This window comes from Phacochoerus africanus, chromosome 10, assembly GCF_016906955.1.
Source record: "Phacochoerus africanus isolate WHEZ1 chromosome 10, ROS_Pafr_v1, whole genome shotgun sequence".
NCBI classification, from domain to species: Eukaryota; Metazoa; Chordata; class Mammalia; order Artiodactyla; family Suidae; genus Phacochoerus; species Phacochoerus africanus.
The window spans coordinates 121,934,006-121,951,522 of NC_062553.1; the positions used below are offsets into that span (position 1 = coordinate 121,934,006).

At 36.5% G+C, this 17,517-nt stretch overlaps 1 protein-coding gene across 4 annotated transcripts in view; it reads right to left on the reverse strand.

Moving 5' to 3' along the window:
* Positions 1 to 17,517, reverse strand: part of RAP1GDS1 (Rap1 GTPase-GDP dissociation stimulator 1) — a 141,486-nt gene that overhangs the window by 81,047 nt on the left and 42,922 nt on the right. For 3 of the 4 annotated variants that reach the window (XM_047798200.1, XM_047798201.1, XM_047798199.1), the window contains exons 3-4: positions 7,458 to 7,580; positions 944 to 1,069 (exon numbers count right to left, since the gene is read on the reverse strand). In XM_047798200.1, coding sequence (XP_047654156.1) covers positions 944 to 1,069; positions 7,458 to 7,580 — 249 coding nt within the window. Of the gene's footprint in view, positions 1 to 943; positions 1,070 to 7,399; positions 7,581 to 17,517 lie in introns of those variants that run through there. The other variant, XM_047798202.1, reaches the window with a different exon arrangement.

Genomic DNA, 17,517 nt, shown 5'->3' on the forward strand with positions numbered 1-17,517 from the left:
ACTGAAAGCTGTAGTTTTGGTCTTCTACTTCTTTATTATAAATTAGTATGTTTATGACCTTATTTTCTATCTGGCTTATATACACAAATCATTTCTGAAGCACTGCGTATTATAAAAGAGCTACCTATGTCTTTTGTACATAAGCTCCATGGGGAAAATAAATAATAAAAGTTACCTTAGTTATACAACCAGAACTAAATTCCTAGGAGACTTTAAGGTGAATGTTAAAAAATGTGTATTGGGTTCAGAAAACAGAAATCTAAGACAAATCAGGATCAGCCTAATTAACTGAATATACTCAAGATTTTTACTGTATTTTGTTTATATATATGTTGGAAGGAAAAGTAGAAAATGTAAATTTTTTGTAATATCTATACCCATACCCAACTTCTTGCTTCGCTTTGCCTGGTAAGAACAGTGTATTACAGAAATTGGTGAGGATGATAATGATATTATGACAAATAGGAATGGAGTTAATGCAAGATGCAATAGGCCAATCTAGCTCATGAGAAGATAATGGTTTTTAGGAATGGTTTTACTGAATTGCAAGTAATCAAAAATGTACTTGGACAGATTTAGAAACTTAAAAATAATGTGTTCATAAGCATTCTCATACAGAGATGGTATTTCAATAAAACTTAATTGAAAAGATTTTTTTTTCCCTAAAACTGAAAGTCCCAATTCTTAGAAACTGACTGACTTTCCTCTGAAAATACCATTTGTGATAGCAGAGAAAAACAATTTCTGGTAAGTCTTAAGTAAAGAATACCATGGCCCAAATTTCCAACAGTTCGGCTACATAAGCAGAATTAAGTCGCGATGGCCCACGTTAGTGTCTTAGCCGAGATGAGAGAGTGCTAACGCTCCAAGTAGAATTACTACGAAAATCATAATTCTTAAACAGAAGTTTATAAAAGTGTATCACTGTTATTTCAACACTTACGGCTATCGTAACATATGTTTCCTAGAGCCCTGCCCGTTTGCAGCAGCACTTCCTGGTCTTTGCTGTTCAGCAGCTGCACCAGTGGTGAAATCAATCCAGCATCCACACAAGGAATTCGCATAAATTCTGGAGATAAGAGACATATTTAATTTTGAAATGTAAAGATTTGCAATTACACAAATAACCTCCCTTAATGAAATAAATGTCTACTGTTAACATGCGTAAGATGACTTCCTATCTGAAGAGAATGTTTCTCAAGTACCATTACAGCCCTACTGAATACTTCATGAAATAAATACACAAAAATGAGTGGGGTCATATTTTTTTCTTGCTAACAGTCTCTGTCATAAACCAAAAGAATTTTTCATTAACTTTCACTCTACCTTATCTTCATTTCTACTCCATTAAAATTCATTTTATGAATCACTCGCATCTGCTAGTGTACCATGCACTCACAGGTCTAAAGCACCAAATGTTAAGCTTTCTTATAGTTCAAACTCATTTTTCCCCCTTGGCTTTATAGTAAACTATTCTCAGTGTCTTTATTCCCAAAGATATTGTCACAATTGTGATCAAACTTTTTTTTTTTACAGTGTCTCATGAGACACTTTAATTTTTACCACAAAATTTAAGATGATGAAGATGCCTAATTGATGAAAGTTCTCTAAGAACCAATATTAGAATCATGATTTTGGACATGATGGCTTATTGTAAGGATATTCTATTCAATGATTAGTCAACAAAGATCTAATTCCTCAGCCTGTAACTGATCTTATTTAAAAAACCCCTATCTTTTCACTTTCATTTTTAAGGGAGGACCACTTGTCAGTTTGTTTCTCAAGAACCCTCAGAAGCAATCCTCCCTGGTGTTCGTCATCTTCAAGTTCTCATAGCACATCATATAGGGCTGTTATGTGAGCTGTTACCTCGGAAACAACTTCCTTTCCTCCTAACGCAGCTGTAAGTCACAGAGGTTATTCCTTTCTACCTGAATAAAAAAAATGCATTCCTATCATAACTCTTACTTGCTTACCACTGTATTATTGAAAACTCTCTATAATTTAAACCTTCAAGATGAAGAGTATTTCCCACTCACTTCTAGAGCTAACCTTTCAGCTTACTGTTGCTGCTGTTATTCTAACACAATAGTATGCGCTATTCCACCCATCACCTACTGGGAAGACAAATTATGTTATATATTTCCATGCATTCAATGACCATCTATAGGAGATGACACATCAACCTACTTGTCTACTCTTTAAATTAATGATTACTTCAGAATGTGTATATATTTCAAATCTTAACATGTCACCAATTCAAACTAATTGAATTAAAGATAGATTCATTATTCTTTTCACCTCTCCCTATGCCTAATTTCCAACAGTGGGATCATTTCAATGACTACTAAAATAAGAAATTCAGAAATGGTCTGACTGTACCTTACTTTCACAAATGAAACTTGTTACGTCTTTACTGTTTTGTTGTTGCTATTCTTCAGGCAATGGCAATATTAATGAATTAGTATTTTTCTTTGCTTTTATGTTCTATTTGTCCATATGATACCAATTTATCTTTCAAACTTTGGGTGCTATAATTCATAGCTTTAGGTATTTTTAAAATGATAAAGGGTAAATAATTATATGGTAATTGTAGAATCAAATAAAATTGTCACTAACTTTTTTATTCAAAATCACATAAAGAATACCTTAAACACAATGTTATATGTCAATTATATCTCATTTAAAAAATATAAAGATACAACAAAACTAGTCTATTCCTCAGCTTTCAGTCAATGCAAAGGCAACACCAGTCCCTGGAGAATGTAAACACCTATTAAAACCTTTTGCTTTTCAGCCAATTTGCTTTTTTAAAAAAATAGCTGATTTACAATATTGTGCCAATTTCTGCTGTACAGCGTAGTGACCGAGTCACATATATCTATTCCTTTTTTCATACTATCTTCCATCATGTTCTATCCCAAGAGATTGGATATAGTTCCCTGTGCTATACAGTAGGCTCTCACTGCCTGTCCATTCTATATGTAACAGTGCATTCCTCCTTAGATAATTTTAAAGGCACAAAGTTACTCAATCACAGCTGGCTGGACACTGACTCAAGTTCAGCCTACAAATAGGCTGGCCAATAGCCTGTCAGATGAGCTAGTTTGAAGCTTTACTAAATAGAGCAATGGTGATGAACTTAAAAGAAAAGTAATTTTTTTCTTTGATTGTTTAATGCTTATTGATTGATTACTTCTATTTCTTCCTAAATCCAGTATTAATTCTTTTTACTTTTACTTTCCTAAACTTACTTGAAGTACACATTCATTTAGCACCCTCATAAAGTACAAACTGTGATGAAAACCACAAAATAAAACTTCCTTCTTACATAGACTGAGATTCAGAAGATCCATAAAATTCTTATTACATACCTACTTATCAAAAACTGATTTATATGTACTTTCTCATTTTCAACTACGTGAAGGAATTAAATCTATTTTATTAAAACTCTTTTTAGAGTCTATAAGCCAAATAAAAACACTGAGTGTTAGGGTATATCTGTTTCTTAAAATAAATAGTAATACATATTTGGAGTTTCCAATTTTCTCTAATACCTCTCTATAATTAACTCTAAGTCTTTTATATTTTTCTTTAGAAGAATGAGGAAAAATTATGAGGCATAAATATAAAAGAATGAGTGGCTTTTATATGTGGGTTGTTGAATTGACATTTTTCATTCATACTTTGTATTGCCTTTTTTTAATAAAAGATAGCACTGATAACTTAATGGATTCTCACAAAATGAGGTTAAGCTAACAACATTGAAGTGTCACAGTGTATTTAAGCTACCTGAAAACATGGTGCATTTTTTTGAGTATCAATTTTACTCAATGATTTTTCAAGGCTTACATATGTTTTATACTAAATTAACATATACCTGTTATGGAGTAAGGGGTAAAATTAAATTTATAAAACAAAACAGAAGACTTCCATGTTTCTTGTAGTGTTCTTCCTAGTCCATTCTGAATATACACTTTGTTTTGTTGTAAAGAGAATTCAAGTGGAAAAGTGTGATAAACACTTTTGCCGTCTGATATAGATAGGGAGGGGAAAAAAAACACACGATATGGCTCCAAACTATCGATTCCATATTCCTTTGATTGAGATTTGGTTCTGAAGCTTTACAGGCATCAGAACCACCTGACTGGTTACACTACATGGCTGGGCCCCACTTGTACAATTCCAAATTTAGTAAGTCTTGGTGAAAGGGGCCAAGAATTTGCATCTTGTGAGATCCAGGTGTTTCTGATGTGCTGGTCCAAGATAGGGAACCAGTGTTTTGGAGAAATAGAAGAATAAGATAATAATAATAAAAAGAATTAGAAGAAGGAGGAGAATAGAATAGGATGTAAAGTTTTTGTTTGCCTTGACTCATTTTCAACTTCAATTATCAGCAATGAAGACACATAATAGCACCTTGTTTCAGAAATCTGTTATTATTATTTTATTACTACTATTATTATTAGATACCTTGACAGTACAATTCTGAAAAAGAAAAAATATTCATAGATACTGCCTGTTTTGCTTATTTTTCCTTTGCTTTGCATGAGTCTTAAATCTGTTAAATAGGGGAATCCTTTTTAAAAAGGTGTCAAAAATCCTTTACTACAATATATGGTCATAGCCATGCTCCCACATTAAACTTGTCCATGGAACTTCTTACTAATCCTCTGGATTAGCACACAGTCAGGTACATTAATTTTCAGATGACTTTTTTTTGATATAGGTAAATTTAAATATATTTTATAACTAATCCAAATTTAACAAGTATGTACTAATATTTCCCCTCTACTGTCATATAACATGAACAGCAGAGTGACACACCAACTTCCAAATGCTTTTTTTCTCTGATTCATACAATCTTTTCTCATTGTCAGGTTTCTGACAAGAATAAGCCGATTTAACATACTCTGTTAGGTCATGCATTTCTGAAGTAGCTTGGTGGTTAATGAACACAACTAGTAATCATGAAGTTGTGGGTTCGATCCCTGGCCTTGCTCAGTGGGCTGAGGATCTGGCACTGCCGTGAGCTGTGGTGCAGCTCATGGACACAGCTTGGATCCTATTGGACCCTAGCCTGGGAACCTCCACATGCCAAAGGTACGGCCCTAAAAAGACAAAAAAAAAAAAAAAAAAAAAAAAATTGAAGATATTTTAAAGGCTTTAATCCACTTTCTGAGCCAGTCATTTAAAAAACAAAACAAAACAAAACAACATGGTTACTAAGTAATAAACAACCCTTTGAATGTATCCCTTTTATTTTAACCAGTAGAGATTAGTGACAGTCATTTAACAAGCCTCTGTAGTATAAATGTTACAAATTATGTCTTTAGAACATTATGTGTTACTAGAAGAAACCTCTAGTAACAGAGTTACCATGAGTGACAAAGTATTACGAGGACTGATATTAAGTAAGATCACACAGAAATGACAAACCATTACAAAAAACATGCTATTCAAACTTTCTGAATCTATGTTATAGCAAATGTTATAGCATTCTTAGCAAAAAAGGTTTTACGACAAAAATTGATTTCTGGAAATCTACACTGTGTTTCTAATAAGGTTAAAAATAAACTACATGGTCTTAAAAATCAAAAGCTGGAGTTCCCGTTGTGGCGCAGTGGTTAACAAATCCGACTAGGAACCATGAGGTTGCGGGTTCGGTCCCTGGCCTTGCTCAGCGGGTTAACGATCCGGCGTTGCCGTGAGCTGTGGTGTAGGTTGCAGAAGCGGCTCGGATCCCGAGTTGCTGTGGCTCTGGTGTAGGCTGGTGGCTACAGCTCCGATTCAACCCTTAGCCTGGGAACCTCCATATGCCGCAAGAGCGGCCCAAGAAATAGCAACAACAACAGCAACAACAACAACAACAAAAAAGACAAAAGACAAAAAAAAAATCAAAAGCTGCTTTGCATTTAAGAAGAATTAGATAGTGGTTGGTTTAGGTTAACTAACAATGTCTGGAGGGATTTCATTTTCAAACTAGATCAGCTTCCAGGAATTTTTTGTTGTCCCAAGGTAATCCCTATCTTTACAAAGCAGTTCAAATCTGCTTGAAGTATACTAAACACTCCTAGACCACTAGGAATCTCTGAACATTTATAACCAGCTCAAATCCAAAGCACAGTATAATGATTATAATTACAATAGCTTACAAACAATAGATGGTCAGCCTTCATTAATAACCAAACAATGATTTCACAAAATGAAACATCCCTGGATTTGTAGAGCCGCACCTGCGGCATAAGGAAGCTCCCAGGCTAAGGTTGGAATCGGAGCTGTAGCTGCCAGCCTATGCCACAGCCACAGCAACACAGGATCCCAGCCACATCTGTGACCTACACTACAGCTCACAGGCAATGCCGGATCCCTGACCCCATGAGTAAGGCCAGGGATCGAACCCACGTCTTCCTGGATACTAGTTGGGTTAGTTACCACTGAGCCACAATGGGAACTCCATCACTGGATCTTGAAAGACATTTTGAACACCTATGAACCAATGAAAAAATTTCATGGCAATTTTCTTTTGTAGTACACATACGAACAAGTTGCTTCCCTGGGCCAAAAAGAGCATATACAGGTACTTTACAACGTCTCTTCACAATTGCACAATGTATGAAATTAATTGTGGAAAATTAAAGCCAGATTTTTAAAGTTTCTTCTTTAAAGTATAATATATGCAACTTACTAAAATAAAAGGACTAAAAATAATATCAAACTTTGACAAAGTGAGGAATACTAATGGTATTACATTTAGCATGGCCTTCCCTCATACAAAAACTGCTTTAAGAAGTCAGTGTTTTTCTCAAACTGACTGGACTAAAATTATGTACAAATATATTTCTGCTACAATATATCTCTTCCAAAGAACCTCCTCTCACTGGATATAAACTATATATAATGGGATGGATTAACCTTTATATAATCTAAGGTTTGCTGTCACTGTTGCCTTTCCAGAGTATGGAAACCCAAGAAATAAATATTTCTCAAGAAGGTGAGTTCAGAAAACAGAGTATGTATTCCAATTACACTGTTGCAGTCAAGTATCAATGTCAGTAGGACAGGCCAGACTGAAAAATAAAAAAATAATGAGTTTATCTGGGTATAACACAAACTAATGTATACACTAAAAATGTAAGATCTCCTGTGACAACAAAGATGAATGATTCAGTGGCGGCTCAAGAATACTGTAACCAAAGTAATAAATGATACAGGTACAACAGGGACTAGCAGTGCTGTCCTTTAATTCTGCTCTGAAGGAACAGAACAGCAATGGAAAATGTTTGAAGAGAATGACTATAACTATAGTCATTTCAAACAATTACATGAAAAAAAATCAACGAAAAGAGAAATAAAAGGTCTAATCTACAAAATTAAAACATAAATTAATAAAACATACAAGTAGGGTGCAAAACTGAAGATGATCCCCGCAGAAAAGTTCTTGAGGAAAACCTCACCATTTTTGGCTAGTTCTGCTATGATGTTAGCTACTTTGGCTGTGCAGGAAGACTGTGGAATCAACAGACTTGAAAACAGGTGAAGTATGCCACTTCCTTGGATTTTTTCACTTGTTTCTGTATCTGAAAGAGAGACACACAAAGGGCTGCAGTGAAAATCTTCAACACTAACACTGACAACTTCATCTACAATAGATTCTTAAAGAATTTTCACCATAATAGAAATTATCAACGTAACTCATTATATTAGTTCATAATAAATCTTAAAAGTTGTATTTATATAAAATTACCATCAGTTCTACAAGCTGCTTTTATCTTGAGTGTTTTATCTACACAAAACACTTTTTTTTTTTGTCTTTTCTAGGGCCGCTCCCGCAGCACATAGAGGTTCCCAGGTCAGGGGGTCAAATCGGAGCTGTAGCCACCAGCCTACGCCAGAGCCACGGCAACGCAGGATCCAAGCTGCATCTGCGACCCACACCACAGCTCACAGCAATGCCGGATCGTTAACCCACTGAGCAAGGCCAGGGATCGAACCCGCAACCTCATGGTTCCTAGTCGGATTCATTAACCACTGCGCCACGATAGCAACTCCACAAAACACTTTTTAATACAATCTTTCATCTATCAACAGATTATTAAAGAAACCTTTCTGAATATACGACTTGTACAACAAACTTACTTTTCAATGTTATTTCCAATCCTATCTATTCAGAGTAGCAATGTTTTATTTGCTACTTCCTTCTGAATTCTCTAACAGCATATTATTATACACATATAATTCTATGATTTTCTATAATGCTATAGCAATTATAAAAATAAATAGCAATTAAATGTGCAAAAAACTCATATCATTTTATATGGAGTGATAGAGCAGACTATACAGTTCCATATGATTACTATGCTTCTCACACAACTTATTCAAAACACTGCTAATGGAAAAAGGAAAGAGTAAACAGCAATAAGGCCATAGTATTCAGAGCTCTATATGGTGATAGGGAAACTCAAGAGCCCCCTACTTCTTTCTTTTTCTTTCCATCTTTGTTAAAATACAAATACAGAATCTTTGTACGAAACCAAGCCACTTTATGTAAAAAGCATGACCTATTAAAGTAAAAAATAGGAACACCTGGAATGATAATGGAAATAAAGAAAAGTTCAAGGAAATAAAAATTAAAATTACCATTTGACTCTGAACAATGAAGAAGAATGGCACGTGTTTAAAAACAGAGTTACAAGGCTCATTGAAATATTCTATTTAAATTTGTTCTATGTGTAGCTCCCCTATATCCTTCACATCTTTTGGATATACATCAAATAAGAGAACTCTAAAGATTTCTTGTTAAGTAAATGGTAGCTGCTGTGATCAATAGAAAGAAAATTATTATTATTATTATTATTATTATTATTATTATTATTATTTTTGTTTTCTAGGGCCACATCAGTGGCATATGGAGGTTCCCAAGCTGTAGCCGCCAGCCTATACCACAGCCACAGCAACACGGGATCCGAGCCACATCTGCAACCTACACCACAGCTCACGGCAACGCCGGATCCTTAACCCACTGAGCAAGGGCAGGGACCGAACCCGCAACCTCATGGTTCCTAGTCAGATTCGTTAACAACTGCACCACGACAAGAACTCTAAAAAATTATTTTTTAATAGAATAATTTGAGAAAGTCTACAAAAATATCTATTTCTTTATAGTAAGTGCCATTTAGCTCAGCATTTTTCTTTTTTTTCTTTTTAATTTTAATTTTTGTCTTTTTAGGACTGCACCTGCAGCACATGGAGGTTCCCAGGCTAGGGAATCAAATCAGAGCTGTAGCCACTGGCCTGCACCACAGCCACATGGGATCAGAGCTGCATCTGTGACCTACACCAGAGCTCACGGATCCTTAACCCACTGAGTGAGGCCAGGGATCAAACCTGCATCCTCATAGATTTGTTTCCGCTGAGCCACGATGGGAACTCCAGCTCAGCATTTTTCAAACTGTGGGTCCCAATCCATTAAGAACTCTGAAATCAATTTGGTGAACAAGGACCAGTCATTTCTTTAAGTGAGAAACAGAATTAACAATATCTGCAACAACAACAAAAGAATAGAGAAAAATTTTCTGCTCATAGTGAGGTAAAACACTGAGGGAAACACATGCGTATGTAACTGAATGCAAAATATGTTACTAATCTTAGGTTCTGATCAAAAAAGTTAAGAAACAATGTCCTCTGCAACCCCTGACTATACAGGAGTTGGGGTTAAAGAACCATAATACTCTTAATACCATGTTGTTGAATGGCTGAAGTAATAGAAAATTACATGAAAAACTGTAAATTCGTAAAAACTAAAAATCATAAAAATCCTATGGATTTATTATCTTAAAAAGATTCATTTGCAACTACTGTATTTATGTGTATGTGTGTGTGTATCTATGACATTAGTACAAGAGATCAAGTAATCAAGATTATTCAATGCTGAAACTCCATCCATGCATTTCCTTTTCCTACCATAAACCTAGTATCCTTTAGTACAGCTAAAACTATTTTAGTTTCTTATATTTTATGAACTGCAATAAAAAGGATATTTTGGAGATATTTTAAAACAAGCTTTTTTATTAGGTGAAGAAAGAGAGGCCCAGAAAGGTGAAGTAAACTTCTACAAAATCACCAATCATACTAATCATGGAGCATAAACAGCAAACTCAGACTCTACCGCACTAACAATTCAACATGTATGTGACCTGATATCTATTGGTGTTATTTTTCACAACAGAAAACTTAAGCACAAGTAAATGCATTTTGTCCTTTTATATGCTGTTACTAGTTTCTCACAATTCAGATTATTACCAATGTAAAGTATACATGATAGAACAGAAACACAGTAGCTTTTCTTTCAGCAAGCCCATTTATAAACTATAATGTGCCTTTTCACTTTTATTCTGTTTCTTGGGGACACACATACACACAAATAAGTTTTAAGGTACCACCTGAAAATCTGACACCAAATTTCCATTAACTATTATCATTATTAGCAAAAAGCCAAAAAAGGAATGAACTCAATTTGCCATGTTAAAATCTGACCACTGCTACCAAAAGGTGTAGAATCTTTGAACACTGGGGCAGACTGTCCCAGGGTTTCTTGTCCTTCACCTGCTGGTGCTGGTACGGCAGCAAGAATCTGGCATAAGGCATGAATCAGATGTGAAGCTGAGGCATTTACATATGTGGAGGCGAGCAGTTAACAGCAAATCATCCATGCATGTCTCATTTTAACTATAATTAAAAGAATGGCTTGACATCGGAGCTGAATGTCAGGGGCAAGGGGAAAAAAAAGAAAATGAATCAACACAAAACTCTTGCACTGTAATGAGTTTCCATGGATTACAATCCAAGGAACTGGAAGAATAGCTGTAAAAAGATGAATTAAGATTTGGGAACAGTATTTTTGCTCACACTATTGTCAGAGAAAGGGGGAAAATATCTGGTTCTTCACAGAATTCTGAATTATAATTTAGAAAAATTGAAAAGGAATTCCCTTTACTTGCTAGCATGTGGATTTCTACAAACATTTAGAATTTAAACAGCTGGGAATTACTTTCTTTCATTTGGCATGGAAGAACCAAATACTGATTATCACTAAAATGCCACTATCCAATAAATAATTACAAAGCTTCAGCTTAATTTCATATATACCACCTACACTGGCATTCTACTGTACCTCACAATGTTTATCTGTGAACTAATGTGTTCAGTGAGCACCTCTGAAATGATTTTAAGAGAGCATTAAGAAGCGGTCAGTGGTGTTTGCAGGTCTAAATTATTAATTGCTCATTAAAAAAAAAAAAAATCACACACTGATCAGGAATCCTTAAAAAAAACAAAAAACAAAAAACAAAAGCAGACTTTTCTTACCTTTAGCCAGACTGCTATTGACATTTTACCTTCACCCCTTTTAAATGTTTGCAGGAATCAATTCAACTTCTTTCTCCCCCACTTCACATTTAAATGTGGCCATAAAAATGTTTAGAGTATACCTACAAATTACAGGCAGCTGGCAGTCCTTGAGTTCTGAAGGACCCATATATGAAGGGCCATTGTTCCTCTAAAGTAATATCTGTGGGCGCCACCGTGGGAGTCACATCCATTATAGCAGCCCTTGCAGTTCTGCAAGCACTCATTCTGTCTCTGCAGTCCTACGTCCACACTTCACCTGACTGCCCGATGGCAAGGAGGCAGCTTAGTTATGAGACTGCCAGTGATAGAAAGAAAAAGAAAACTGGGCAATCGGGTCAGAGAAAAGTGAAAGAAGAGTAAATCAAGGATGCTCAGGGGGAGAAGAAGGTAAAGCACAACCCATTACTTAAGGCAAATAACTCGGCAGAAGGCAAGGAGTAGGTGGAATGGGAAGGAACTCATAATTTAAGATATGGCTTGAGAAAAGCTAAGGTTCCCAACAAAGCTGCCAAGTAAATACATGAAAACAATTAGCTTTACAATTAAACATCAAGAGGGGGTTTTCAGTATGGTACTACAATGAGCTGAATTTATGATGCTATGTTTGCATATAGGCTTCATGAGGATAAATGAATGAAAAGCATTTGATAACCAATTTACAGTAAACTCCAAGTTAGAAAAACAAAATAATGACTGCTATTACTATGACTCTATTAGATTAAAAATGTTTTTGGATTATATTGACAGTAGTGTTTACTTTGAATTATGAGAGCAATAAAGAACTGCTACTTTCATATCACATATCCAAGGATCCTTGCGACAGACCGTGAAGAGAAGACTCAAATTAGGGATTGACTGCAAGGAGCAGGAATATGACTCCAGGGCCATGTGTATCCTCGCCTCTGGGGAAATACTCATTTCTCAAGGGGAAGATTAATAGAATAGGGTATATCAAGAGACCTGGCCCTGTGCCTGGAGATCTGATCCAATTCCAAGGCTTCATTTACTACCACACAGCTGAGCCCCAAATCCTCTCTCCTTTTATTCAACTGAAACAAAGCGTGTGCTCTTGGATATAGCATAAGTACCTCAAATTTAACAGTCCCCAAATCAAACGTACCCTCTTTTCTTTCCTTTCATTCTAGTCCCTATTGCAGTGAATGGCAGGGAACTCATCTAAGCCAGAAGCTCTGGAATGATTATAAATTGCTCTTTTTTTAGTAAATGCCTTTCTACCATCCACGTTAATTAGAATGTAGGTTCCATAGATTCTGTCTGACAAGCATCTTTTGCATCTATCCTTTCCATCTATTCATGTTACTTCCAGTTCTCAGTTCTGAACTTTATTTTAAATCCAACAGCCTCTTCATGAGTCTCCCTGCCTCCAACCTCCCCCCATCTGTCATCTACATTGGTGGGAGAATAAGCATCTAGATATACAAATTTTATGTCACCTCCCCACCTTAAATCTTTAAAGATCGTCCATAACTTTTAATTAAATATTCAAGCACCCATGATATTTTCCAACCATATCTCCTGATCCTCCTCCACTGACATTCTACACTCTAGCCACACTAAATGACTTACAGAAATCCAAATTAATCATTTTATTTCATACTGTCTTACTGCACTTGTTCCTTCTCTGAAATACCACACCCACTCCTACCCCTTAAGCTAATTCCTACACAGAGGCAGTGTCCTCATTTAAAGGTACCTGGTTGAAAGCCATTCAATCTCTTAAAGATACCTGACTACCATAAAACACATTTTTTTGAAACAGCCATGTTACATAAGCATGACAGGATATTTTTTCCTCATACTACAAATGAGGCCATATGATAAGATTATACTGGAAGAATAGTAAGAAACCAGCTTTTCTGATTTCTAGTTCAGTGCTCTTCCTACCACAACTGTCATTTAGAAGATGCCTGTGAGAACAATACCTTGACCAGATTCACAAACTTATTATTGATACATATTTTATTTAATGTATCTTGTACAAGTAACAACTAAACTGAGTATGAGAGAGGTACCTACAGTATTTTGAGACAGACTCCGTGATTGAAGGAGAAAAAGGGAACTAAATATAGACAAGTGAAACATTTAAAATAGATTTAAAATACATACGAGGAATGTGCTAGGTGTAAGAAGATTAAGGGGACTGGTGAGTGAGAAGTTAATGTTTCTAAAAGAAAATGGAAGTATATGAAGGGGGGAGTTATAAAACGCTTTTTCTTTCCCTAATGAGAACCTTCCCCACGCCCATAAAGATTTTAAGCAGATAAAAGGAAACTGAGATGCAGGAAAGCAAAGGCTGTATATAGTTATGAAAAACAAAGAGGGCAGAACAAAAACCCACTTATACAACGACTATCAGAAAAACGTCTTACTGAAAGATTAAGTTGTGAGAGTCATTTTATAAAATTGCAATAAATGATTCTGATAGTCTTGCAGTCATTTCAATCCCAGGGATGATGTAAGCTGTGGGAGTCAGAGAAGCTATGTGTTTGGAAATCATCACTAGAATAAGCAGGGAAATTTGGTAGTTTGACTGTTTTCTTTAAAATTATCACTCATGAGGTCATAAAGTAGTTGCTAAAAGTTAAGAATTGTATGGTTAAAAAATAACGGAAAGATATTTACTGAGAAAGTAAATGCCAAGAGGAACTGTATTAATGACTGTGGTAAAAGTAGCGTATATAACTAGAATTGCTCAGCTATAAGTCAAAGTAATTAAACATGGTCTCTATAGTAAATGGGAATTTCCTCACTTCCTATTAAGAGAGTGAGAATATAGCAAAACACCATGAAGGAATATTTGCAGTAAACACCATCTCCATCCTACTGTGAAATACCTTGGGGAAACATATGAATTAGGCAAAGCTAAAGAGATTGGCATCTGTAGGCCACAGGGCAGAGTCCTCATGAAAGGGATTAGTGACCTTACAAAGACAGACCCCAGAGATATGCCGTGCTTCCACCATGTGAGGTTCCAGTGAAAAGACAGGTGTCTATGAATCAGGAAGCAGGCCCTCACCAGAAACGGAATCTGTGGGTGTCTTGGTTTTGGACTTCCCAGCCACCAGAACTGTGAGAAATACCACCCAATCTGGGATATTTTGTTATGGACTAAGACACATGGCATAAAAGTCCTTTCACAATGTGACCCCTTCCCCCTTTCCAGTGATATTCTCTTGCCCCTTCCCTGAATGCACTCTTTTTGCTAGCTATATCAAACGTCCGTTTCTAATTGAACTAGGGTTTTCTTCTCCACCACTGTGACATTGCATATGTTGCTTCTACTGCTTAGAATATTCTTCCCATAATTCTTGTGCCCTCATATTACCTGGGTAAAGTACACCGTATTTTCCAAATCAGAATTCCCTGATCTTGCTTATCAGATTCACTTTTCTTCCCCAATATTCACACACAATGTTGGAACTGTTTTCAAGCTGTTAGAACTTATTTGGCAATGGAAGACTTCAGAGTAGAGATGACCCAGGGAAGCTTTTTACAGAGTCCCTACTAGATTGGGAATATAAACTAAACAGGATACAAATCATATCCTCAGGGAGCTGTCTAGTAAGAGAAAAAGAAGGAAATGTAAATCACCACAATTCAATGTCACTGCTACTCCATGGAGGTAATACACAATATATAATGGAAAACAATCACAGCTCAATGAAGATCAGGGACATTTCCATAAACGAGGTAACACGTAAGTCGGTTCTGAAGGCTGATAGATTATGTTTTGGGCAGAAAAGGAGAAAAATATAGTTTACAAAGAAGGAATACGTAAAGCTCTACAGCTGAGGCTGGAGAAGCTAAATGTGTAATACCAACATTTTGCATCACTGCGTGATTTTTTTGCCAGCTGCTGAAGGCTACCAGAATTGAGAAGTGGAAGAGGAAGATGGTTGGTATGACCTAAGGTTTAAAGAAAGGGCAGATAAAAAGAGAAGAATAAGAGAATATACCTATGAAGCACCTACTCATCCATTATAACCTAGGAGAAATGTCAGTCCCTCTGTGACACTTTGAAAGACTCTTACAACCATGAATTGAATCCAATTCTCTGAACACTTTGTAATCAGCTCTACTGCATAATTTATTATACTGTATTGTATAATTTATTATACAGCATAATAAATTATCTATTACTTGTCTATCCAATCTCTCCAGGGCAAGGTACCAACTAATGCAAGGTGGCACCCAATTAATGCCAGTTGAATAGAACTGCCCTGTCCTTAAGGAGCTTATAACTGAATAAAAAAGGTATATGCAAATTATTAACAAACACTGAAATCAGTTCAACTAGAGGGATGTATAAACTGTCATAGGATACTAAAGATGGAACAGCTGAGCTCCATTTACAGATGTTGTAGAAGTTGTAATTATTTTTAACAAAAAAGAGGACTGAGCTTAAAAGGAGTCTGTCTCATATTTTTAGAATTCCCTCATCAAGAATGGAAGTTTTGGTGGTAGAATTACCAACCACTAGTCCATACAGAGACTAAACTTTTCACTTTACATTAAACTAAACAGGTCTTAGATTACACTTTTTCAAAAGTAAACATATGCAAAAATGTTCTTTAAAGCTTCAGAAATCATTTTTGAAAATTACCTTGCCTTTATCTTATCCCTCCCACATGCACACATCAGAAAGGAGAGATGATCAATGCATCACTAAGTTATTACGAACCAGATGAAAACATTCTGTTTGCTCCTTTAGTACAAGGAGGAGAAAAGATGTGTTACTTAAGCACGGGAAGAGAAAATTACCAGAATCTAAATGAACTCACTTCAGAGAACACTGTGTGCTAAAACCTAGAATTTAAATTCAGACATCTTTTTTAAAAACCCACTACACGGCCTCTTAATGGCTCATTTTGGGGACTGGCACAAGTGATATTAAAAAGTCACAAAATGAGGGAGTTCCCGTCGTGGCGCAGTGGTTAACGAATCCGACCAGGAACCATGAGGTCTCGGGTTCGGTCCCTGCCCTCGCTCAGTGGGTTAACGATTCGGCGTTGCCGTCAGCTGTGGTGTAGGTTACAGACGCGGCTCGGATCCCACGTTGCTGTGGCTCTGGCGTAGGCCAGAGACTAGAGCTCCGATTCAACCCCTAGCCTGGGAACCTCCATATGCCTCGGGAGCGGCCCAAGAAATGGCAAAAAGACAAAAAAAAAAAAAGTCACAAAATGAGAGTTCCCACTGTGGTGCAACAGGATTGGTGGTGTCTTGGGAAGGCTGGCATGCAGGTTAGATCCCTGGGCTGGCACAGTGGGTTAAGGATCTGGCACTGCCACAGCTGCAGCTAAGGTCGCAACTGTGGCTTGGAATGATCCCTGGCCTTGGAACTCCATATGCCAAGGGGCGGCCAAAAAAAAAAGTGTCACAAAACCAACCTCAGTAAAATCAATCATAGATTTATGTGTGGAAAGTTCTGATATTAATGGCATCATTCCTTACTAGAGCAGTTATCCCAACACATAACTATTATGCCACACGACTCGTTTTGACACGTCAACAGAATATATAGTCCACTTACGATGGTTACTTTTACAAGTCAACTTGATTGAGCCATGGTATTCAGGTACTTGGTCAAACATTATTCTGGATGCTTTTATAGTGAACTTGGTTTAGATAAAATTAATATTTAGGAGTTCCTGTCGTGGCACAGCAGAAACAAATCTGACTGGGAACCATAGGGTTGCAGGTTCGACCCCTGCCCTCATTCAGTGGGTTAAGGATCCAGTGTTGCCGTGAGCTGCGGTGTAGGTCGCAGATGTGGCTCAGATCCTGAGTTGCTGTGGCTGTGGTGTAGGCTGGTGGCTATAGCTCCAATTAGACCCCTAGCCTGGGAACCTCCATATGCCATGGGTATGGCCCTCAAAAAGACAAAAGACAAAAAAATAAAAATAAAAATAAATAAAAAATTTAAACCTGCGCACTTTGAGCAAAGAAGATTGTCCTCCATAATGTGAGTGGACCTATCAGTTGAAGGTTTGAACAGTACAAGACTGATCACCCTAACCTCTTTCCCCTATATGCCCTGGAGCAAGAGGGAAGTCTGCCAGCAGAATAATCCATGTACAGGTCATGAAA